This window comes from Agelaius phoeniceus, chromosome 1 (assembly GCF_051311805.1).
Source record: "Agelaius phoeniceus isolate bAgePho1 chromosome 1, bAgePho1.hap1, whole genome shotgun sequence".
In the NCBI taxonomy this organism is placed as follows: domain Eukaryota; kingdom Metazoa; phylum Chordata; class Aves; order Passeriformes; family Icteridae; genus Agelaius; species Agelaius phoeniceus.
The window spans coordinates 25,035,756-25,059,668 of NC_135265.1; the positions used below are offsets into that span (position 1 = coordinate 25,035,756).

The 23,913-nt window shown below is 43.9% G+C and overlaps 3 protein-coding genes across 5 annotated transcripts in view; 2 read left to right on the forward strand and 1 right to left on the reverse strand.

Moving 5' to 3' along the window:
- Window positions 1-5,605: 5,605 nt before the first annotated feature.
- TFPI2 (tissue factor pathway inhibitor 2) lies at window positions 5,606-12,378 on the reverse strand. 2 transcript variants are annotated; one of them, XM_054638821.2, is made up of 5 exons: window positions 11,956-12,378; window positions 11,687-11,866; window positions 11,025-11,204; window positions 9,676-9,849; window positions 5,606-7,203 (listed from the first exon to the last, which is right to left on the reverse strand). In XM_054638821.2, exons 1-5 carry the CDS (start codon window positions 12,035-12,037, stop codon window positions 7,103-7,105), a joined length of 717 nt encoding a protein of 238 aa, XP_054494796.1. In that variant the 5' UTR covers window positions 12,038-12,378; the 3' UTR covers window positions 5,606-7,102. The 2 variants fall into 2 exon arrangements, with proteins under 2 accessions (XP_054494796.1, XP_054494786.1); XM_054638811.2 differs by having other exon boundaries at window positions 5,606-7,206; window positions 11,956-12,366.
- A 3,006-nt stretch (window positions 12,379-15,384) lies between these two features.
- On the forward strand, window positions 15,385-19,084 carry LOC129121924 (guanine nucleotide-binding protein G(I)/G(S)/G(O) subunit gamma-11). 2 transcript variants are annotated; one of them, XM_054635458.2, is made up of 3 exons: window positions 15,385-15,541; window positions 15,669-15,772; window positions 18,645-19,084. In XM_054635458.2, the coding sequence occupies exons 2-3, from the start codon at window positions 15,677-15,679 to the stop codon at window positions 18,768-18,770; spliced, it is 222 nt and encodes a 73-aa protein (XP_054491433.1). In that variant the 5' UTR covers window positions 15,385-15,541; window positions 15,669-15,676; the 3' UTR covers window positions 18,771-19,084. The 2 variants fall into 2 exon arrangements, with proteins under 2 accessions (XP_054491433.1, XP_054491423.1); XM_054635448.2 differs by having other exon boundaries at window positions 15,453-15,772.
- Window positions 19,085-19,148: 64 nt separating this feature from the next.
- Window positions 19,149-23,913, forward strand: part of LOC129135042 (putative acyl-CoA dehydrogenase 6) — a 74,902-nt gene continuing 70,137 nt past the window's right edge. The window contains exon 1 of the mRNA XM_077174966.1: window positions 19,149-19,343. Within this exon, the coding sequence (XP_077031081.1) occupies window positions 19,218-19,343 (126 nt within the window). The 5' untranslated portion in view covers window positions 19,149-19,217. The remainder of the gene's footprint in view (window positions 19,344-23,913) is intronic.

Sequence of the window (23,913 nt, forward strand, 5' to 3'; positions counted from 1 at the left end):
CGCTCAAAGAATATAAATCAATATTGCTCCTTGGAATAAAATATCCAGGTTTTACCACAGACCATACTGTACAGAACAGACAGGAGGATGGATTTGCCAGAAGGGGCAGGGAAGAAGGGCTCTGTCACCAGCCTCAGGATTTCAGCAGGCTGGATCATGTGGTGGGTGCCCCCTGTTCACGCCTGCTCTCCCTCTCCCCATAGCTGCTTCTCCATCCCCATTCTGAGGGATGCAGCCAGGGCTGTGTCCTGGCTCAGACCTTGCTCCTCTTGCTCTGTGCCTCTCAGCTCAGGTACCTGGCAGTGAGCTCCCCTAGCTCTGCACAGCACTGGGACAGATGTCCTCCCCAAATCAAAGTCATACTTCTAGCACAGGCTGTGACTTGCACTGGGAATAGGGATTTCCCCAGGCAATAGCAATCCTAAGTGACCTGGATGTCCAGAAGTGTTGATGGACTCATTTGTATCCTTAGTTTTTCTGTGATGTCCTCAGAAAACTTAGTTGCATTTCCAGCATTGTGTTACTCTTCACTTGGGAGAGTCACTCACACTCATAGGGAAATTTGGAGTGAAAAGAGCTCAGACCACCTGGCTGATAAGCACAAAGAACATGGTCAGGTCCTGTGGTCACTGGGTCTTTCAAGAACATGGTGCAGGCAGAGGCTGCTCAGAGGGCAGAGCAGAAGGAAGTGCAGTGAGTCAAAAAAGCTCTCCCCTCCTCCTTCCAGCCCAGGATTCCTTAGCCAAGGAATGATCATTGCTGTACAACTTATAAAAATGTCTCCTGTGATTTGGAGGGAGCATGCAAGAGCTGGGACTATTTTATTTTCCTCTGATTTACCTTTCTCAAGTGCTTAAGGTATGTCCTACCTCTTTTCTCTCCAGAAAGCCATTTGAACTGTTTGTCAGTGGCTTCTTCACAGAGCTGAGGGTTTCAGCAATAAATAGTTTGAGGCCATTTTGAGGTTCTGAGATCTGAAGCCTCCCCCTCTGCAGCTGAGACTCAGCATGCTCCTCCCTAACACTTTATGGGATGAAATCAGAAAACTATTTTGAGAAATCAGATTTCTCAAAAATAAGGAAAAAAAAAAGCTCTCAAACTTCAATGCTACTAAGTGCTTACTGTCATACTTAAAGGCATATATTTCTGTGTGTTTGGGATAGAAAAACTGCAGATATCTGTACAAAAATGAGGCAATGGAGAGTTGGATAATTCTCTGTCAGCTCTATTGCAATGGTTTTACAAAGAGCTTTTTTACTGTGTATATGGAGTTCAAGAGCAGCTTTCCATCTGCATTACTGCAGAGTACAGTCTGTAATATTTTTTTCAGTCTCATATTAAATAAAAAATAGAAAATTGGAAAACAAAAAGGAGGTGAGTACTACTTCAGTGACCCATTTACTTTTTATTAAACTTATTTTATTAGAACTTATGTGATTCATACTGTACAGTTTTGTTTGACTATTGCTTAGGTTAATTCACACTAGAAGGATGCAAAACTGCTCTTATGAAAGCAGTCAAGGAACACATTTTGATTGCCAGTACCAAAGGGGCACTTAAGTGTCTACTAATATGTAATCTATTGGAAAGAAGAGTATCCAAACTACATGATGAATTTAAACCATATTAAATTCCTCCTTCAATATGAACTGATCTCTAATTATCTAAATATTGTTTTAGATTTTAAAAGAAGTCTTGACAAAGGTGGAAGGAACAAATCCTTAGAAACCTAATCAAGGAAACAGCTTAAATATTAAAACAGATATTTCCCAGTGTTTTTGTAAAATAGGCTTCATAGCAGTTTTAGTTCTAATCCTATTTAAAGACATATTGGAGTAAAGCAATGAGTTAGTTGCCCCACCAGATCCAGCAACTCTCTGGGCACTGAAATGAAGTTTGGAAACTTCTTGCTTAGCCTTTGTTCATTTGTTTACTGATGGACACTGGTGAAGTAGATCTCAGGTAAAGCAGATGCATGTGCTGCTGCAGGGGAATGCTGCTCTGTGCAAGATCATGTTTCTGCACTTAAAAGGATGTTATTGAAGTCTTTGGATTCACTCCAGCTGTTGTTGAAATCGTGGTAGAGTCCCTCTGGCTGGCACAGTGGAAATTGTACAGGCTCCTTATGCTCCAGTGCAGCAGCCTGCATCCATGAAAGAGCAGTAAATACCATTTGTCATCACTTTTTTCTCATTAGACTTCCCTCCCACTTTTAGAGAAACAAAAAAAAAAGGGGGGGGGGGGAGGGGGGGAAAGACTTGAGAGTTGTGCTTTCTACTGGAAGGAGGCATTTCTATAAAGTGTTCTTTTTCAACATCAGTGAAAATCAAGATTCTCCCTGTTGAAAATTACTGTAATGATGGAAAACTTCCTTCTGATTTGGTTGTGTGGTATATTTTTCACCCTCTACTCTCTTGATTTTTTAAATAGCTGTTATTAGTATAATCTAACCTCTTTATCTTGCTTCCTACGCAGAGGAAAAAAATTCTCATAGACAATAGTTTTCATATGCATTTATTAGACACTCTGAGTTTTATTACTGCATTTCACTCTAAGCCTTAATATAAACAGGCAGTGCCATCTTAGAAAAGCTGCTGCAAACTTCCTTAGTAGTGCTCTACCTCCAAAAAAGCTCACTGGGCAAAACCATTGTAACTCAGCTGGCAGATATAGTAAAGTATTTGACCTGTAGTTAATATATTAAGGCTTTTCATGGGGATCTGGCCTAGGAAATAATAAGGCTTAAGATTCCTATATGCTCACCAGCTTGAAGTTTAGCCCCACCAAGTCAGACAATGTGATGTGTTTTGAGTAGCAATTGCATTTAAAACCTTTCACTCAACAGCAGATAAGCACCTAACGTGATTTGTCTGGAAGAGCACCAGTTTTGTCCATATTAATCCTAAATTATGGTCAGCTGCCAGTATAAAGGGAACCTTCATTAAAAGTGACTTCTTTTATTCCCACATAATAGATACAATGCTCTACATTTCATAGATTAGCCTTTAACTTGCCTGAACTATCTCTCTTCTATAAATAGTTCACACACGAGCTAGGAACACTCATTTCTCTGGCATTTATTTGGAAATCACAGCTCCCAATCACACCAGTGGCTAATGCTTTTATGCTTCTTGCTTTTTAAATATCACTGCTGTTCATTAGGCTGTATATTCTATAATTAACACTCCTTCTCCTCAGCAATTAAGTAATTTATCAGATAACAGACATTACTGTACAGGACCACCAGACACTGAAAAATGAGGCTTACTTCAACAGAAGCATGTATTTCTGTGCAAATTATTGTGATAGTCTTTCTAACTAGAAAGAAAAAGAGGCAGATTTTGCTTTCAACAGCACTGCTGTAAATGCATAACAATTCTGGCACATCCCATCATGGTTTTCCCAGATTCACACAATCATAGCTGGACTATGTTTCTCTAGTAGAACAGAATTCTTGTCCCCGTCTGGGTCAGAACAGCTGCCCTCAGCCATACAGCTGACTGCAAGCTTCAGGATAAAATCTCTCCCCTCTGACTGGGGACACAAGTTTAGGGATTTTTATTTTTTTTTAACACGGCCCATTGTTTCTAAAAAATGCTTCTTTCTAAAAAAAAAAAGTTCCACAGTTTCTACCTCCTCAGCTGATGAGAAGTGACAGAGAAACAGGAATGCTTTTGGTTATCAGAAATCTGACTCCAGGCATACAAGCTGAACTCATTGTCACTTCACTACTAAAGTATGGAATTGTGAAAAAGCCATTTATTGTGGCAAATCACTGTTAGAATTATATGTGCTTGCCATCATGTAGCTTATCAATAAAAAATATTATGTGCTTCCACGTGGACTTTTTTCTTTTCTCTTTTTGACATTCAAAGTTCCATTGAAATATAATCTCCTACTCTGTAAATAATTTACAAAGGAAGTCCTTGAGTACTGCCACATGATGAAGAATCAGTGCAGATTTTCATTTTTGTAATTTTTATACAATTCTTTGCAAGATATCACTAAGAAATGATCTGGAATTATGGGTCACAATGAAAGTTAAAGAGCATGGATGTTGCAATGCAGTTTATTAAAATCTGCTTATTCCAGCAACTACTTTCCAGTGGCAGGTATGACTGTCCCAGGCAAATCAGTAGTCAGGAGTTTCAATGGCAGCTTGCCTATGCAAACCCAACTGATTATAATCACTGCTTCCCTCCTCTGCTGTAGAAATTTGCACTGTGACACACAACACCAGATGCTGGACACTGGCTACTATAATAAAAGTTAATTTGCAGGATGGTATGGGCTGCATTAATTTTCAACGTGGCAAAACACTAACAGCTGGCCCAACCTTGGGCCAGTGTTGTTTCATCAGCAAACGGAAAAAGGAAGTAAGTAATGAATCATATAAAGGGCTTTAGATGGCAAGTGTTTAGATCAGTCAAAGTCACAGTAGGCTGAAGGGATGTAAGAGTAATCTAAGAGCACAAAGCAGAGCAGCACAGTGACAGCTGAAATTTTTTATAGCTAAAACAAAACAAAACAAAATCTCAAGATGAAGGCATTTACCTGGAAATATGGTACAATTTATGTAATAGCTTCAATAAGGAACTGAAAAAATCTACCATGAGCACTTCCTTTCCCTGCCCCACCTCCTCCAGAATACTCTGCAACCTGCTCACTATGAAACCCTGTGAAAAACATGGTTTATGTTAAATTTCTATGTGATACCAGGTAGATAAGGGATTAACACCCAAGCCTGTGATATTTCACTATGTACTTTAGCAGCAAGCCCTAAGGCTTTAAATTATATTTTTATGCAAGTAAAGTGCCCATGGAGCAGCTGCATTGCACAGGGTGCTGCAGTGGTCACTGCAGCATCCTGGTTCCATCAAGACAGCTCTTGCTGAGCCCCTGAGTTGGCATGAACAGATGAGTGCCAAATTCCTGGATCCTTTCCAGGACATGAGCAGGGTATTGCATTACTCAAGGCACCCAGTTCTGGACCAAAAACAAGAGTGGAGCTGCTCTCAGATTTGGGGCTCCCTTTAAATTCTAGGTTCACTTTTGTATCCCATCCAAAGATACTCCTATGAAAGTCAAAGACACAGAGAGATAAGGAGTAACAGAAATTTCTCAAACATTATTCCAAAGATTGTATCTATTATATACCCCACGGTGTTTCTGTTAAAAGAGCCATCCTTTACAGTTACAAACTGTGTTTAAATTGAACTTCAACTTCCTAAACAGGCTTATGTTTTTATAAGCCATGGTTTGAACATGAAACGAATGCAGCCCTAAATGTTTGTGTTATGTACAAAAAGATATTCAGAGGACACTCTGGGCTGCTGCTCTAAACAGCACAGCCAAAGTTCACAGCCAGCAGGAAGGGATATGGGCAATGTCCACAGATACTGTGCCCTGGCTCCACCAGGGAGTTTATACTGGCCCTTTTCTGTTTGAAGGCTGGCTACCAAGAGGTTTGGCATGAGACTCAAAACTGTGTCACAAGTTACTTACCATTGTCTGCCACAGTGTCCTCATTCACCTGCACTAAGCACAGGATGATTAAAATAAAAAGGGGCTTTGAGACCAGAAATGGAGTGACAGAAAGACAATGGCAAGCACAGACAACTGTTTTAATTGAAAATCTGGCAGTGAGAGAAACATCAGTAAGAAAATCAGATCTTGACTAGTTTGCCCATCATGTTCCCTCTCTGAAATAGGTTTAAAGCACACACCTGAATTATTCAAACTGAAAGCCAGTGTAATTTCAAACAAATAGCTTGTTACCCACACAAAAGCTATTCAGATAGTGCAACATCAAACAAGAGAGCAGCAGCAGACAATAAGCTAAACTAAGGACTCCTTTGAGAGCACCTCTTTCGAGAAAACCAGCTGAGCTACAAAACTGCTGAGGATGATTAACATCCATGCAATTTATTGGCTTTCTTCAAATAAAGACCTCAGTGTAAGGAAATTATTGAAGAGACAACTAAACTCTGTCAGAGTCATAATTAACAAATTATAGGTTCCATTACATATACTGGTCTATACAACTCATTCAGGATAATGACAGAACAAGCTTTTTTTCCACAAAAAACATTTTATTAACATTACTTATTAATTTTTATTTAGAAAATATTGATGGTGAAATTAACTGAAATTCAGACATTATGAAAATACAAAATATAAAAGAATGTGCAAAAGTATCACCATAGGCATAACCTACCATAAGAAATATAAAAGTGCCTCAAAAGAAGGATTACCCTTTTGTAGATGAAATTTGCAGAAATTTCTGCTGCTCTGCTTCAACAGCTACTGCATTATCACAAATATCAAAATGCTCTGCAGATGTAAACAGCATAGCTCCATTAAAATCAGTAAAACTATGCTGATTAATGCCATATGAGGATCTGGAGTAACTTAGCCAAAATTTCAAATGTCGTGAAGAAGTAATGGCTACACTTTAATTTTAATGCTCAACTAGCTTATTCATTGCCTTTGTCAGAGTGTTTATCAAGGCATCTCTATTCCAAATTCTCTCCTGTGGGATAAGCTGCACTTTAAATTTATACTTCTTGTACTGTTATGAAGACTTCTGAAAGCCTTTACTATGAACATTGACTGTAAATGACCATCTATTTAAATGATAGGGCCAAACTATGTAAATGGCAGGGCAATAAACCTCTGAACACACTTGTGAAAAGTTCCTCTTCTTCAGCAAGCAGAGGATGCAAAAAAATTTTAAAAATCCATGGTAGATTTTCAGTGTTGGACTCTACTTAGTTATAATAACAGACATTTGATTTTTCAAATTTTAACTGATTTGCAACAGCTGAAATCTTCTCCCAAGGCAGTAGTAACATTTCCCCCATAAAAACATGGAAATTTAAACAAGTCTTTCCAAAATATTATTGCAAAGACAACACAGCAGAAGAACCAAACTTAGGTTCGTTATTCTATTAAATGCAGTTTCTTATAAAAAAGTAAATTGCATAAAAAGCAGCTCTGAAAGACAGAACTATGTCAGTATAAAACTTTGTGAAAAATATCTTACAAAAGAAGAAAGTGGAATCAACAAAAAGTGTATCAAACATCCAAGTGCACATCAGCTTTAAGACTTCAGGTTATACATCTGAGATTTTTTCTTCAGTTTTCTCACTATTTTTCTGCGGGATAAATTTGTTGGCTTGTTGATACCTGGTTTCTGATTTCCTGCTAACAAAACAAAGGAAGCAGTTAGGGAAACTGAAGGACAAAACTGTTACTACTTGTTATTGTTTGAGTTTGGTTCATGTTACACTGTTCACTGTCCAATAATAACAAACATAGCAGAAACTGTAACATGTGTTCTGCATTCTCTATTCTCACACTGTAAGGTCACCAGTGTGTTCACCTTTGGCACTGGAATCCTACTTTGCTGCTCTTTTCCTGAGCAGGCATCAACGCCTTATCCAAGTGTCCTGCAGTGACAGCAGAATGGAACTAAATACACTGCCCTCTATTAAAAAAAAAAAACAAAAAAACAAAAAAACAAAAACGCAACAACCAAACCAAAAAAAAACACACACAAACAAAAAAACCCAATCTATTCTTACATTTCTCCAAACAGTGGGACAAAGGTTAAAATACAGCCAGTGCTTGTGGGAGATGTAAAGAGAAAATTATTTGAGTTTCTGCACAAAACTCACAGAAGCTGCAGAGTGGCCTATGACAGTCAGAGCTAACATCAGACATGCTTCTAAAGGCTGCATGAATTGCAATTCAGAAAACAAGTATTCAGCAATCTTGACTAAAAATCTTTGTCTTTATGCTACCTATTTACCAGCACCCAGAGCCACTGTGGCCAACTCCCAATTATTTTGCTGTCATCCCAAGGCATTTGCTTTCTTTTCCAATATAAACTTTAAAGATGAAATTAATCACAAACCTTTTCACTCAAAACACTATAGATCAATTTAACAAACAAAGTGGTATATTTGCAGAGGGAAGGTCAACTGAATTCAACCTGAGACTCCAAGAGGTAACATGAAAGCTGCTGAGAAGGAAATAATGGAAGCAGGAGAGGAGGAGCAGGAGAGGCTTAAGTTGCCTGAATTATTTGCTTAATGTTGCTGTGCACTCCCAAGCTCTAGAAAGGAATATGCATAGCACAACATTAATCAGCACTAATTATGCCCTTAACTTTGGTCTTCAGCTGTACCAAGCCTTACTGAACTGCGAAATCCCAGAGTTGATGAAAAAGCTTGTAACTGGTACTTTGCATGTGGCTATCTGGTGCTCTAGTTACAAGACAGACAGCATCTCCTTACCTCTTTCTTACACACACACAATAGGAAAAAACAAAAAGAAAAAAAAAAAATGTGAGGAAGAGAGAATCGAGAATCCCCAGGTGAATCTTGATCTTGCTGGGTGTGGGCAGGGACAGTGTGGAGGCGAGATGCTGAAGAAGCAGTTTCCTTCCTCCTCTCTCTGAACTCTCCACACTGGAGCCTGGCCCAACCACTTCACAGGTAGCAATGGATGCAAATTAGATAATCACAAGCATCTCAGATAAACTTAACATACTATTAGAGACTCTCTCATAATACAATGGCAGAGACACACTCAGACTTGTCATCCACAGAAATATTACTGTAATGACTAACTGGCAGGCAATATTTTTATTTCTGAGGACTGTGCTCAAGGTACAATCCTTGCCCTAGACCTGGATTTCCAGCCCAGAACTGAAGAATCATCTCCCAGCATAAGGCTTCTGACTATACAACTTCCATACTGAGGTACTCAGGTTTTGTGCTTATTATGTTTAAAACAGAGCTGCTTTTTAGTTTTTCCTTTTTCTTTTTCCCAAAGGCAATGTACATGCTTAATACAGCCTTAAATATTTTTCCCATTAGTATCTATTTTTAAAATACTGCACTATGTCTGCTTCCTAAGTGTTCTGGGCAACAACATACAATTCTCTATCTCTCTCATTTATTTTCCTATCAAATTAATTAAATTAGAGTATTAAAACTTGCAATAGCTGCAATATGACTGCAAATAAAAGCACAACTGTTTCTATTTACAATCACAGCCACTAGCTGGTTTCAATAAAAGCATTAGGAAAATCTATTATCATTCCAAGCTTTCCCCCCACGGCCTGAGAAACAGCTGACACAGCACAACTGATGAGGCAGAATCTTTAGTAATGGGAATAGGAAATGTGAGTAGGCAACAGGGAATTGAGGAAGGATGGTAACTTCTGAAAATGCAAAAGAAAAAAGTAAATTGAGTTCACAACAGAATTTAATCCTATTTAAAACTATCCAGAATAAAAGGATATCTTAGTTTGTGGTCGTGGAGATACTGAACAGTTTAAAGACTGATTCCTTGTAGGCTCTAGGAAGTAGGCTTAGTCTTTTTGTGTGCCCTCCTCTACACTTCATTCAAATATGGTGTAACCACCTCACATCACACTGATCTTGCCAGAAGGATTTAGCATTGCCTTTCAATTTTCCCTGTCCTTAAAAACATAAGAGTCCAAAATGCAAAAAGCATACCCCCGTAGCTAGCCAAGGTGAGTAAAAGAACGCTATGAACATTTGATACTGTTATATGGATTGCTTTAAATGCTCGTGACTGACAACATATGAAAAACAAACAAAAACAAGAAACAAAAAAACCCCAAAACCAAAAAACCCTCACCATTTCTGCAGACATTGTAGCAATCCTTTTCAGTGACAAAGTTGTTGGCATTTCCACCACAGCCAGTATATCTGAACTCTTTACATGATTTAGTCTTGGTGTCATAGTAATAGCGAGGCACAGAAGAGGAACACAATCCTTCATCCTTTGGGTTATAGCATAGCAATGGGCCAGCTTGGGAACAAAGGAAAAAAAGAAGAGAGAGCGCGAGAAAAATTACATAAATGCAATCACTGTAGGTGGCTTCTTAAAATTGATCCTGAAATAAATTTTGTGTCTAAACAGCACTTTTCCCCCTTGAATTGACACTATTACCAATGACTTCAGAGACTTCCTACATCTAATTCCTGGGAGCTGTGAATTTGAGAAAGCAACAGACCATCCTAAAAAACAGGATTAGATCACATAAGTGAAATTCATCAGCTATCCCCATTTGTGATGTTATACATATGACAGCGAAGATTTTTATGTGATCTTATTCTGTATATATAGGAATATAGCAATAATTTTAGTGGAACAACCTCTGCAGAGAAAAAAAAAGGCACAACTTTGCTATGATTTTCCCAGCAAATTCTGCTCACAGCAAAAAGTACAAATCCAACAACTTTCCTCAAGAGCATGTTTCTTTTTGCCTCAACAAAATTTTATTTTTTCTGCTGTACCCCCTTTATCATCTCATTGTATGTACAACAGAAATAATTCAGCTTTCACCTAAGAAAATACTGATAATCTGTCATCAGCTACAAATAAATGCTTTTACACATTCTGGTAGATCTTCAAAGAGCCTATCTTGAACTAGATATTAATCTGGTGTTCACATCAAAACTTAGTTATAGTCACCTGCTCATAACTGCCACCAATCCTATTTAAACCTCAAATGGAGAGACAGTGAAGAACCACATCAGGCATCTCACTTTTATGAGAAGCTGAGCTGTTGAGTGCCAAAAACCTGAGCCGCCTACCACCATCTCCCAGGCCTGAATTTTAAAAAGGCGCTTCTGCTTTACATTACACTTCCCTGAATGTGACTGCAACACTCTCTGACACATTGTCCTCAACACAGATCTTCAACCTTATTATTTCTCTTCAGATACACCTATACAGCTCTCTAGAAGTCAAGAAATTGATTTGGTATAGCTCTGGGTGTATTTAAGATCTCAGCATTTTTGTTCTTCCAGTAACAGCTAAGACAACATATTAAAATTAAAGTCGACAATATAAACATCTGCCTTACAGAAGTCTTCAAAAATACCACTGTATGGGTATTCAGAGGAAAATATAAAATGAAGTATCATCTTCATATTACTTTCAAACCATCTATTTTATTAAAAATTTGGAACAACCATTACTTTTTTCTGGCAGACAGTGGTCCACACAAGACTGCAAATCTCTGAAGTTGTTGCCATTTCCATAACAGCCACCATAGATGAATTCCTCACACCTCATCGAGCTCAAGTTAAAGGCATATCTTCTTAGATAGCTCCTGCAAGGTCCTCCATCAGCCTCCATCCGGCATAATTTCGGCACTTCTGCAGAAATAAAGAAAAAAAAAAATTCATCCTCTGTAAAGCCAGCCCTTCATGCTTTGCATACAGAGCAACATGGTAGCGCAGGTAAAACTGTATTACTTCAGTTGCAGGCAAGTCCCAGTTTGTCCCTCTTGCTTTTTTTCTGGAGGAATCCAATGCATTAATTAGCGAGTAAGTGCAATATTAAATCACATTTAAAATCCTAATAGATAAATTCCACACGTCATCTCTGGGTCAACTGACTCTGTATTTTCTGCCCAAAACTGCCATCAGCAAGAAGCTGCAACAAGCAGGAGGGTCATCAGTTGGACTCGATCATCTTAAAGGTCTTTTCCAACCTAAATAACTCTATGATTCTAAGGCTCTATGATATATCGGGTGGGCGCAAAGCGTCCCGCAAATCCAAGCAGCCTCCCCGGTGTGTCCCCTCCAGCCCCTGCCACCCCGGGGCCCTCTGGGGCACTGCCGCTCCCGGGACTCACTCTTGATAGTCCAGCAGCTCTTCTCGCAGTCGTCGAAGGTGAGGAAGTTGTTGGCGTTGCCGTAGCATCCCCCGTAGGTGAACTCCTGGCAGCTCTGCGTGTGCCGGTCGTAGTACCAGCGCGGCACCAGGGCGCGGCAGGGCCCCTCGTCGGGGGGCAGCAGGCAGGCGCGCTGCTTCTCTGCGGAGACACCAGCCCCCGGGGCTGAGGCCACCGCGCCGGGGAGGCGGCCCCGGCCCCGCGGGGTCCCACCGAGGGCCCGTTCCTACCTGTGAGGGGGCGCTGGGCCAGCGCGGCGCAGGCCAGCAGCAGCAGCAGCGCGGACAGCGGCAGGCGGCAGCCAGCGGCCATGGCAGCAGCGGGGTCCCGGCAGCGAGCGGCGCTTCCCCTCCGACGGCAGCGCTTTATATGCACCGAGGCGGCTTCCCCGGGCCGCCTCCTTGCGCAGGTGGTGGGAGGGGAAGTTCTGATTCAGCGGGGCGGGAGGTCGCCGCTGACCCGGCCGCCACCGGGGCGCGGACGGCTGCGCGATGCGGGATCCGGGGGCGCGGGCAGCCCCCGCCCCGTCCCGCCCCGCCCCGCCGGGGGAGCAGCGGGGGGCGCCGCCGGGGCTGCCTCCCTGCACAGCTGCACCGCCCATAGCCCAGGGGCCTCCGCCCCGGGGCTGCGGCGAGCTGGCTGGGGGCCACCCCCCGCCCCGCTCACGTTACGGGATGATGCTCAAAGAGCGTTTCCTGTAAATCACGGCGAAATCCGGGACAGGTCACTCAGCGAAAGCCCCCCTCTCTCATCATTGCGCGTCCCCCCTTCGTCATCCTCGCCTTTCCCACCCCCCGAGGCCGCTCCCTATTCGGAAGCTCCGGGTAGGACGGGGGGAGTCCGAAAATCAAACGCTGGTCCTGCTGCCGGTCCCGATCCAGCCGGATCGAGTAGAGGCTGCTTAGAGAGTGCCGCCGAGAGAGACGCGCGGCATTAGTTTACCTCCGTAGTATAAAACACTGATGAACTTGAGAAAATGAGGCTTGGACTCTGGAGAAACCCGAGGGGCCGAAGGGATAACAACTCTGGCCGTGCAAAGATGGATGAACTTCAGGAAATATCATGACCTGGTTTATTCTACAGATTGTAACCCCACCAGGCAATGAGGCATGATCTGTGGGAGGAGGGGGTGAGCAGCAAGCAGCATACTTTCCCTCTCTAATCTGTTAGACACATTGCATTAATTAGTGTTTACCCTAGATTGAATATAGTAAGAGAGATAAAAGAGTGGCTGTAAATTAGGCGTGCTCTCAATAGATAACGACAAACTAATCTGATCTCCTATTGTTCTTCTCTGCTCCCTTTACAGCGACATTGATCCACAGTCCTGTAGGCAGGCACTGCCCGGGATGGGTTGCAATACAGGGCCCTGGAAATCTGTGGCCTGCAGGAAAGAAGACACAGTCTGTATGGGCTGTAAGCAGGAGGCACTTCAGGGCACCCTGATTACTTGAACTGACTTTCTCTCCAAGGCTTCTGTGCTTTACTTATGTCATGGAGGACTACAACCTAGCTTCCTGACATAGTTTTATTTTTCATAAAGGCAAGAAAGGAGCAAGTCTAATTCCTACTCTACCTACATGACTTATGAAAGGGCGTGAATCGCACCTCTTTCCCTCCTTTTTCAGAACTGCTCCCTTTTTCAGAATTTCCAGCAGTTAAAGTATAAGTGGGTGCTTTACTGACAAGAAAATAAATCGTGGTGCAGCTTGAGTCATCATGATGGGACATATCTGCCATGCTTTAGATTCTTATAGCTACAATGGTTACTAATGGGTGTCCTCATTTTTAGGGATTTTGTTCAGCATATTAGGCAGAGCAGCTATATCAAAGCTTATGTCCCTCCCGAAGAAAAGAACCAAAAAAACAAACAAACAAACAAAAAAACCCCACATACTTTTTCTATTTCCAAAAGAAAGCTGTCCTTTCTAATATTGGGAAACTAAAGTGGTTTTAATATTATGTTCTTTAAATGTCATGTCCTTTAGTTTTCATGACATTTTTTGGAATTGCAAAGAAAGAAATTTAAATACCACTTTAAACAATAGCAGCAAAGTGAATGCTGTAATGCAAACACCATTTTCAATATTTTCAATTTCCTCTGTGCACAGACATATAGAAATCAAAGTCTGATTTAAAGCCACCTATCTATCAATGCTGCTATTCAGCTTCTCTTTTGCTTTAACTTAGATCACATAAATATCTGTAAAAATATATGAACCACAATAAAAGTTAACACAGCAAGTGGTAGAAAGTCCATTACTGACTGCCGTCTGCAGAGCCAGTCACGTCAGCAGACAGGTCAGTGAAAGCTTTCCATTACAGAGCTAGGGACACCAAATTCTTCCCACCCCAACCATGTCAGTGGTGTGCCAGAGTCCACCTTCAGCTCACTCCTGTACCCTACACCTGCCTCCACCACATCACATGCTTTCTGCCTCTCCACACCACAATGCTTCTGCCCCCACCTACAGCCCAGGCTGTTGTGAGGCACTGGCCAGCCAGCTCCTTCCAGCTGTTTTGACTGGCCCAGGACCAGCAGCTGGTGGGGTTTGGGAATGCAGCTGTCAGTGTAGGTCATGGGCGTGTAGAAAGCACATGCCACCAGCTGGGGAGGGGAAGATAGTAGCCATACAGAGAGGAAGAGAAACTGATTTTAGTGAACTGGCTGAAGTAAAACGAATACAAACCCCAAGGGCACTATAGGAGCAGTGCTGGAGAAGATGTAAATTTTACATGCTGCTGACAGCTGCTTACAATCTGGTGAGTAGGAAGAGGTTGGAGGAAGCAGTGTGTTTAACAGGAAAAAAAAAGGAGAAAAGAGGGAGGGCTAACTGCCTATAAAGATCTTTGAAGTGGCAGATAACAGAAGGACTGCAAGCCCATTTTAATGGCCTGTAGCTGTGTTCAGTCTCAGGGGTCCTGAACTGTGCATCCATTGCCATTGTAGGAAAGCAGCTGCTCGGATGAGAGATGCTGGGTGATGTACAAGCATGCATGGAGGCACCCCTTGGTTTCTAAAAGCATAGAAACCTATTTGGGATCTAGACCTCAAAACCATATGCAACCACAGGAGAAGAATTTCCTAACTCCTTCTTGCATTTTCTGAATGCATCACTTCCCTTATGTTGAGTACTCCATCCCAACACCTGTCATAACTCCACGTGTTCGGAGACCCTTGTGCAAGCCAGGCACAATAACCCTTTTATGTAGTGTTGCAATTCTGCTTTGCAGACATACCTACCAAAAAGTTACAATGTCTGGCATTGATGGGCTGGCCACCTGTTGAGGCACTTTATATAGGAGCGGTTTCTTCCCCCTCTACCTTAGTCCAGTTCATCTGTAGTGGTAATGCACAAGTATTGAGGAAGGTACCCATGCACACCACCTGCTTCTGCCTTAGCAGCGGGGGAGAAGAACACAGAGCCCAAGGATGCAGGTGGCATAAAGCATGAGTCATTTCTATGGCCGAGAGGTGCATGGGGAGAAGATGGTGGGGAGAAAGATCTCACTGCTGGGCCAAAAGCTCCAGCCGACCTCGCTGCTCTTGCCCCGTACTGGAGTTGCAGAGGGTGAAGCCAGGAAGGTCAGCACAGGAGGGTCTTCCAGCTCCCGGCTCCTGCTGGGATGGCCGGACCTCCCTGCGCTGGCAGGGCCCGTGTCAACGCCCCGGCAGCGGGGCCGGGCCGGGCTCTAATCCGGTTAGGGGGGATTAGCGCGCAGGTTTAAAGGCCGGAGCGGCGCGGGGAAAGGGTGCGGGCGCGCTGGAGAGGAAGCGGCCGCCGCCGAGCAGCGGGGCAGCCCGGCCGGCAGCGTGTGAGTGAGCCCGGGGGCGGGCCGGGGGCGGCCGTCCCGCAGCCCCGCCACCGCCCGGGGGCTCCGGCCCCGGCGCCCTCGCTGCCCAGACGTAACCTTTTGTCCTCACTCCCTGCGCGCTTCGTAGTGTAGACGATGCCAGCCATCAACATCGAGGACCTGAGCGAGAAGGACAAACTGAAAATGGAAGTGGAGCAGCTCCGGAAAGAAGTGAAGCTGGAAAGGCAGCCGGTGAGCGGGCGCGGAGAAGGGGCCCGGAGCTGCCCGGGGCTGGGTGTGGAGCGGGGAGCGAGCCCGTTCCTCCCGGGGCGGCGGGGCCGGGCGCGGCAGGGGCGGCGGGGCTGTGGGAGCCGCTCGTCCGCAGGGCCCCGACTGTTTTGGGACGGCCGCGGTTTGCACCGACGGTCCTGCCACCACTTTGGGTCAGGGGCCGGAGACGGCGCTGTTGGCACAGCGCTGCTCACACCGCGTAGGAGCGCCGGTCCTTGCCGGGGGTGGCTGTGGAGCCCGGGGGAAGGAGCGCATCATCGCTGGGATAAAGCGCCCCGAGGGGCTGGCACGGGGCGGCCCGCCGCGGGCAGGATTTGGCACCCCTTAACTTAATCCCGGTGGATTTGGCACCCCTTAACTTCCCCTCCCCTCGAGTCCCTGGCGCCCAAGGCCGGCACAAGACCGCCTGCCAGGCGAGGGAGGAGCACGTCGCGCTGCTCCCCTGTTCTGTAGCAGAACGCCCAGGGACGTGCTGGTGCTAGGGGAGGGGTGGTCCTCCCCTGGGAAGCCAGGGGAGCGCTGTCGCGGCACTACACCCTGCCTGGCCCCTAGCCGCGTCTCTGCTGCCCGCGTCCCCGCCCCGCTTCCCGTGCTGTGCAGTGCCCGGGCAGGAGCCAAAGCACCGCCCGTGCCGAGCCGTGATCCACCCAGCCTTGTTCCATGGACATTTAGACATTCACACTGATTGTTCCTTCCCACAAGTACTTTCCCCTTAAAGGTTTATGGGTTTGTACATTTTCTATAGACGAAAGATGTACAGAACTGATCTTGGTCCATGATGAAACAAATTTTTATTTTTAATTCTGCATGCCAGCAGAGGCAAATTACACCTAAATAAACCGTTCAAGTTAGGACCAAAAATACATTTGTATGTAGGAATCAGTAGCATTAGTCATGTTGATTACATTGAAGGTCTAGGTTTTACCCCAAGAATAAAAATGCCAATTTTAGCAATGTTAGCAAATGCAATTAGCAAATGCCAATGTTTTAGCTGTGAGTTAGGTATCAGTGATTGTAGATGTTACAGTATAGTCTAAAGCTCCAGCAGTATTGAGGGCTCAACACCCAACTAGTGTTGATACCTATGTCATCTCTCAGAGATGATTCTTAGACAACTGAAATACACTCTGCAGGATATAAAGTTTTGGAAATAATAATAATTTCAAATACTTGTCTACATTTTTGGAATAAACCAAAACCCTGATCACTTTAGGAAAATGGGTATTTTTCAATTTTCCTGTAGTGAAGCATGCTTAATTCTACCAGTGCATTGTAACAGGAGTTTCACTGTGAGAATGAAATTGGTGTTGTAGTTGCCACGGTCCCCTGGTACCTATATGGAAGTTACAGGGACTGGGAAATGCAGAAACCACATGACTGTTGGTACCAAAAGAAAAACATCAGCCAAAATTTTCTTGACCCCCACTACCAACTTTACAAAATAAAAAGGAAGTGGCCTTTGGAATGAATAAAAATTTCGAAATGTATATTTAAGCAGGCTTTTTTTCTTTTAAGTGAAAGTCATCCTAGCAGTGCTGACTGAAGTAAAACCCTGGTCCTTCATATGCTTTGGCATGCGACTGTACTATGGTGTAAGGTGTTCCAGTTTGAATGAACAAAGTCGGCAAGGCACAGAAGAACAAGACACGTATAATGGGATTTCTAGGTGCAGCTTCTTCTTTGCTCTAAGGCAGCTAGATCTTATTTTATGCACTGTTTAATTGGGAATTAACTCTGTTCTTTCTGATGGCTTAAAGCTTAATTTTGCACAGGCCATGCTCTGTTGTTTGTGATGCAGCAAGTAAATTCATTGGTTCTCTTGTCATAGTTTTACCTTTGAAATAAAATATAATTAACAGAGGAGGCAAGGGGCCTTAAATTAGAAATACTAATCATCTAGTGGCCTGGCCAACAGCTGGTTCCTGCTGCTGACTCTGCACAGCAGTACCACTGCACGGCCTGCGGGTAGGAAGGGAGGAGGTGGGGACAGAGCAGGTGCTTATCCTCAAGCATGTCAGGTATTTGAGCATCTAGGGACAGTTTCTGCTGACACAGAGCAAGAGGTGTGTGTGCACAAGGAACCTCAGGAGCCCCAGACGTTCACTTATGCACTCTCAGACTCCACAGACACCACTACCACATGTGCTGCATGGGCTCCCGTGACAGTGAACAGAAACTAAACACCCTTCTTCTTCATAAGTGGGTTCTATTCAGGCTTGCCTACATCAGTGCTAGTTTGGTATGAATGCTATGGGAACTGTTATGGTCTCAAAACAAAATAGGTTCTTTTATTAACCATTGTTTGAAATAACCCCAGGTAACCAGTAAATAAATTGTCTTTCCTAGTTAGACTCTCATTCAAGGTGCATCATTTCTATAGTAGAACTGCAAAGTAAGAATTGGTATTACCACTGAAAAATCATTGCTGAATGTTTTGTTTGTGAAAAACACATAAAGCCATAAATACTTTGAAACTGAATTGAAAGTTACTGACCCTGAAACTATTGACCATAAGTCATGCTGGTGCTGAGGTAGAGTGTGATCCGCAGCTTAAAAAAACTAGATTGGCTAATTATGAACACAAGTTTAACTATGCAGCAACGGCTGTTTGGAGTGGCGTTTACATTCTCAGAGACGCTCACCTGTTCTGTCAATATGAGGCTGTGAAAAGAGAGGAAGGAAGCTGAGTGTGCACGTGCTTAGTGCTCTGTGGCCAGGTATTTTATGCTTGGTGGGAAGGTGAATGAGAGAGAATATAAATTCATGGGTTTCCTCTACTGATGAACGTTTCCCGCGGCCGTAACGCAGCCACTTTTCTGTCTTTTCCCTCGAGGTGTCCAAGTGCTCCGAAGAGATCAAGAACTACATCGAGGAGCGGTCGGGAGAGGACCCGCTGGTGAAGGGGGTCCCCGAGGACAAGAACCCCTTCAAGGAGAAGGGAGGCTGTGTCATCGCTTAGGAGAAGGAGCCCCGCGCCTGCCCCTGGAGCAGACATTCCTCCCGTACCCGTAGGGAGCGACTAGCGTGTCCCCACCGCCGCCGGTCTGTGTCGAACGAGCACAGGAGCGGATTTCTTTTTATTTTCTATTTCTCCTTACAAAAATACAGAAACCCTCGCGAAAGCTGCCGAGCCCCGCTCCGGCCGCTGGCCAGGGCCGGCTGTGCCCCGCTCCCCGCCGTGGCCGGCCTCTGTCGCTGCGCGGGGCCCGCTCGTCACCCGCTTGTTGGTCGCTTCATGGCTGTTCGTTGGCATTAAAGAAAACCTGCCCGTAACCCGAGAGCTGCCGTGACTTGCTGCAGGGGCGAGAGCAGGGGGAGGAGGGGCGGGGCGGGGGCTGCCAGGCGCCCCGGGCTGGCTGTCGGAACAGGCGCCTGTCCCGGCCTTTGCCCGGCACTGGCGGCGGCCATGGCGCTGCGCGGCGGCGGGCGCTGGGCTCGGCGCCTGGGCTGGGCGCTGCGGGGCCGCAGCTCGGGGCCGCGGTACGCCGGGGACACCCCGCAGCACCGCGACCTGCGGGAGGCCCTCCGGAAGGTACCGAGGGGCGACCGGGCAGCGGCGAGACCGCGGGACACCCGGCCTCGCCGCCCCGTGCGGGGAACGAAGCAGGGCAAGGGCAGCGAGCCGAGAGAACGGCTCGGGGTATGCTTAAATGAGTAAACTTCGCTCTGCCAAGGCCAGAAACGGAACCGTGCGTTCCTTGCCTGCGGGTGACCCGCCGGGTGGCAGAGCCCTGCCCGGGGCTGCAGAGCAGGGCCACCGGGCACTGTCCCCGTTCTAGAGGCGCACGACGGACACATAATGGGAGTCTCCTGCAAAACTCAGTCATAAAATCAAGAGGAAACGGAGCGCTTCTGGTAACGTAGCATGTAGATTGAGTGCCAAATGGCAACCTGCAAGAACAGTAGTGCTGGCGAACTCTGTGTAGTCCATGTCAGTGAGGTCAGTGTCACCTGTAGATCTCCGTGGTACTGGTCAGGGCACCTGCCAAAGCCAGAGAATCAGCAGGTTCGGCTGTAGGGAGCCCTGGTGTGGTGCCCACTGCAGGGCCAAGCACCAGTGGGAAAGAGAAATCCACCTTTAACCTATGAACGGCTGCGAAAAGTGCTGGAGTTCAGTACCTGCTGCAAGGGCCAAACACCATTATTGTGGCCACCACATAAGAACGTACAGTGGGTTCAGGTGAAGGGAATGTAAGGATTTATCTCAGATTGTAGGCAAGTTTCCAAACTAGCTGGCGTGCAGTGCTCTGCTGTAGTTTTTTAAAAACAGTATGCTCTGGATTGCCAGATACTTTCATGTGAGTTTGGAGCTATGCTGTCGTATCTTTCATGGATGCTTTTAAAAAATACTTGCAGAATCTTTATTTCCCTGAATACACTTAATTGTTTCCAAACTTCACCTCCAGTCCACCGTGGACAAAAGATAGTGGAGTTTCTTCTGAAGGTAAGATTTTTTTAAACTTTCACACCTAACATATTTGGGATATGTTAAAATATCCCAAATCCAGTGTTTGGGTCAGATTTTCTGTCACTGAGATCTGTTATCATTGAGCTTTGGGAGAAGGGGATGTATCTTCTGTGTTATAAAAAAGAAATCCAAGCAAGGAGGAAAAGAGACCCATGACTTGTCACTTTCTTAGTAAATTAGTTTCATTACTCTACATTCCTGGACTCTTTGCAAAGCAGAAATAAGATGATACAGAGAGAACCAGAAGCTGGAAATGAATCCTCACCTGGATTAATAGTGTAGAATTTTGTAGTTAATAACATTGTGTAAAATTTGTGCTGATTCTGTCTGGAGAGAGCCTTCATATATCTGTGTATCTGCAGAGCTATCTGCCCAATGAACTTGTTCCCTGGCATGCTGCTCTTCATTACCTGCCCAGGGACAACAACTGCATTAATAAAAAATTCATGTCACGAAAGGCAGAGGACAAGGCCAGATCTTGTAAAGGAGGTAATCTGGTTCTTTGTCATGGATAGGTTAAGGCGCACATTGTTTTGTATCTCAAGTATTTGTAGATGTGTATTTATTGAGGACAGGGGAAGTAGCTATATTAGTGTCTGCTAGTGCAGTGTTTGCTGCTCTGTTGTGTGACACACTGCTTTTTTAAAATAAAACTTTCCCCTCCTTTTCCCCTTGTTTTTATGCCCTCCATGCCTACTGAAGTGCAGATAACAGTATGCTCTACCTTGCTGGGTTCAGTGCAGATAATTAAATCATGGGCTAAGAGGGAATATGATGCTACATTTATCACATAAAGCCCTGTGATGAATATATTGTAGAATAAATCACAGTAGACAATATAAACCCGCTTTTTTCATTCCCCCGCATTTAAAAAAATGCTTATATAGCACTTATTTTAGATTTGCTTTGATCATATTGGAAAAAAATAAAAATCACAATTTATGTCAAATCCAGTCTGATGTTGTTCACACAAAGCTTCTAGCAATCAATGTTTGTTTTGTCTTAAGTTAAGCCTTTCTCTAGTGATTTTAGGATAAATTGAAAAGTGTCCCCTAAGTCTTTGGGAGAGAATGATCATTCAGTACCTGCAACACATTTTAAGTATACCTGTTATATATACTGGGGTACCCTTTCCAGTAGCTAAATCCAGATGCGAGTACCAGAGAAATCAGAGAAATGAGCAGTGCAATTCCATGAGTGAGAACTGGAGGTTTTGTTTGTTTGTTTGCATTAATTTTATTTTTTAGTGTATTAACGTACTTTAAATGATCTATAATTTCCCAATTGTTCTGAGCAGGATGAGGAAGAGACTCTTATAATTCCAGGGGGCTGTTTTTAGCAAGGGTATTGAAATAATTCTGTGAGTGGTTTCCTTTACAGCTTTATAGGTCACCACCCTTCCTCTTGGAAATTGAAAACGTAACTTTTCCTTAACTTGTTGAACAATGCTTGCAGTACACTGGTATCCTACAGCTTGCTTCAGTAATTACTACAGCTGGTTTGAAGAAAAAAGTTTAACTTATTCTGTGTATGTGTGTCTAACAGTATTCATATATATACAGAATGTATATGGGCTGCTTATTTGTCTTTTCCTCTGGCATTAGTAGGAAGAAACTTTGGGAAATGGTGAAATTTGGCATACATTTTACTAGAGCTGCATGTAATGTAAAAATGACATTTAGTTTTATGCCCAGTGGTGACTGAGTATAGTTACACTGTGTTGTGTGTCTGTAGGATGAGAATTTCCCCTCATGACAATAAGACTCCCCCAAGGGACACTGCTTCATTGTTTACCACTCCTGGCTTGTATGTCATGAGTTTCTATTTATTAATATATATCAATATATTTTTGCAGCAGTTAATGTCTCTTTGTATTAGAGCATGCAGGATCTGAATTTAATATTGACATTTCCTATAACTTTCTGGTAAAATTTCTGTAAATATTCCATCAAAATAATATGGTTCTTTCTGACTACCTGCAAAATAATGAAGGGTGACAACATTGGGGCACCTTGGATGGAGGGAGTTTATTTATCATTGTAAGAAATCATAAACCCCTGCCACAGGATGGTGAAGTAATAGCTTGTTGGTATTAGAAAGAATCCCTTAAATGCCAGTTTCTCACTAAGTTGGAAGAGAGAAAACATGCAGCTGAATCTGAACAATTACATGACTGGCACTTGCAATTTGAAAACCTAATTTATCATACACCCCAGTTAAAAGCTTCTGGAAGAAAACAGTTGGATGTGACACTGGCAAGGCTCACAGATTCTGCACTGACTGCCCTTCTGTCTAAGGGAAGCAAAATGTATTCCTGATTCTGGGGTATTGCAGTAGTCTTTTTCATCTTATGTCTGCCAGAAACATCACACAAACATTTAGGGGCTAATTCTCTTGCTGGTACCAAGAATTTTTGATAGCAATTTATCAGAGAGGAAATCTTCATCATTGAATTTTGTTGTTATTGGAAGAGGCAGCTGGGATACACCACTATAATATGAGAGACCATCAAGTACACCTACTAGTGCCCTACCAGGAAGTGCTTTTAAATCAGTGTAGGAGGAGGGGAAAAAAATGAGGTACAGTTTATTTAAGCAAGTTCTGTAAAAAGCTTTTCCTCATAATAAGAAAAATGTCACTCTCTGTACAAATGCTTCAGTGTGTAGCAAAAGTGCAATTAAGGCAATTTTGTAATCAGTGTTCCTATTTGTTTCTTGATGTCAGAGTAGAGCTGACATTGAGATTGAGTTGTTATGTCCTAACACTGGATTTTTTTTTTCCTGCCTCATATCAGTGTTAGAACAAATTTCCACTGTATCTAGTTAGACTTTTCAGTGAACAGTTTTTAGTACAACTATGCCTAGTGGATATTTTTGTGCCTCAGATCTAGCTATTATATTGCTTTATCATTGCCACATTTTATTAGGCAATACAGTTATGCATTTATGACAACTAAAATTTTGTCTTAATAAGCATTTTATGCCTGAGGAAAAAACTGAGGTTGAGACTGGTTTTGTCTGACAGTTCAAATGTGATGGTGTGGGCTGCAGTGAGAGAACTTGTTTTGTTCCTCCAGGGATGTATATTCGGAAGGAGGACCCAAACCCCAGCATGCCAGCCTCTGGTGGACATTACACTCTATCTAATCAGCACCTCTGTGCTGGAAAGTATGATTTGCAGGTGCAAGAAAATCTCTGTGGTCACTTGCTCAGTCCTGCATCTCTTTCATAACTCAATACAAGTAGCCTGGATACAATTCCAGAGGCCAGAGCTCCCCGTCACCCAAAATGCTTGTCCCAGATCAGTGCCTAGATTGGCACAGCACACATTTTTGGTCTTGTAGGACTAGCCTGGTTTAAAAGCCTCTGCCCTCAGATCCTAGGAATAGCTGTGCCCTCAGCACTTGGTTTTTTACAAATTTTGGGATCCTCCCTTTTCTGCCATACTCTTGGATAGGGCAGTTGCAAGGGGTGTATTTGCGAGTCTGCAGGGACTGCCAAGACACTCAGGTCTGCACAGGAGGGATTTGTCTTTGCAACTGTCTTTGGAAAAATGACATAAGGAGGTGGTGTTGGCTGGGATCATGTGTGTTCCTTCCCAGCTGGAGCTGCCTTCTAGCCTCTCATTCCTCAGG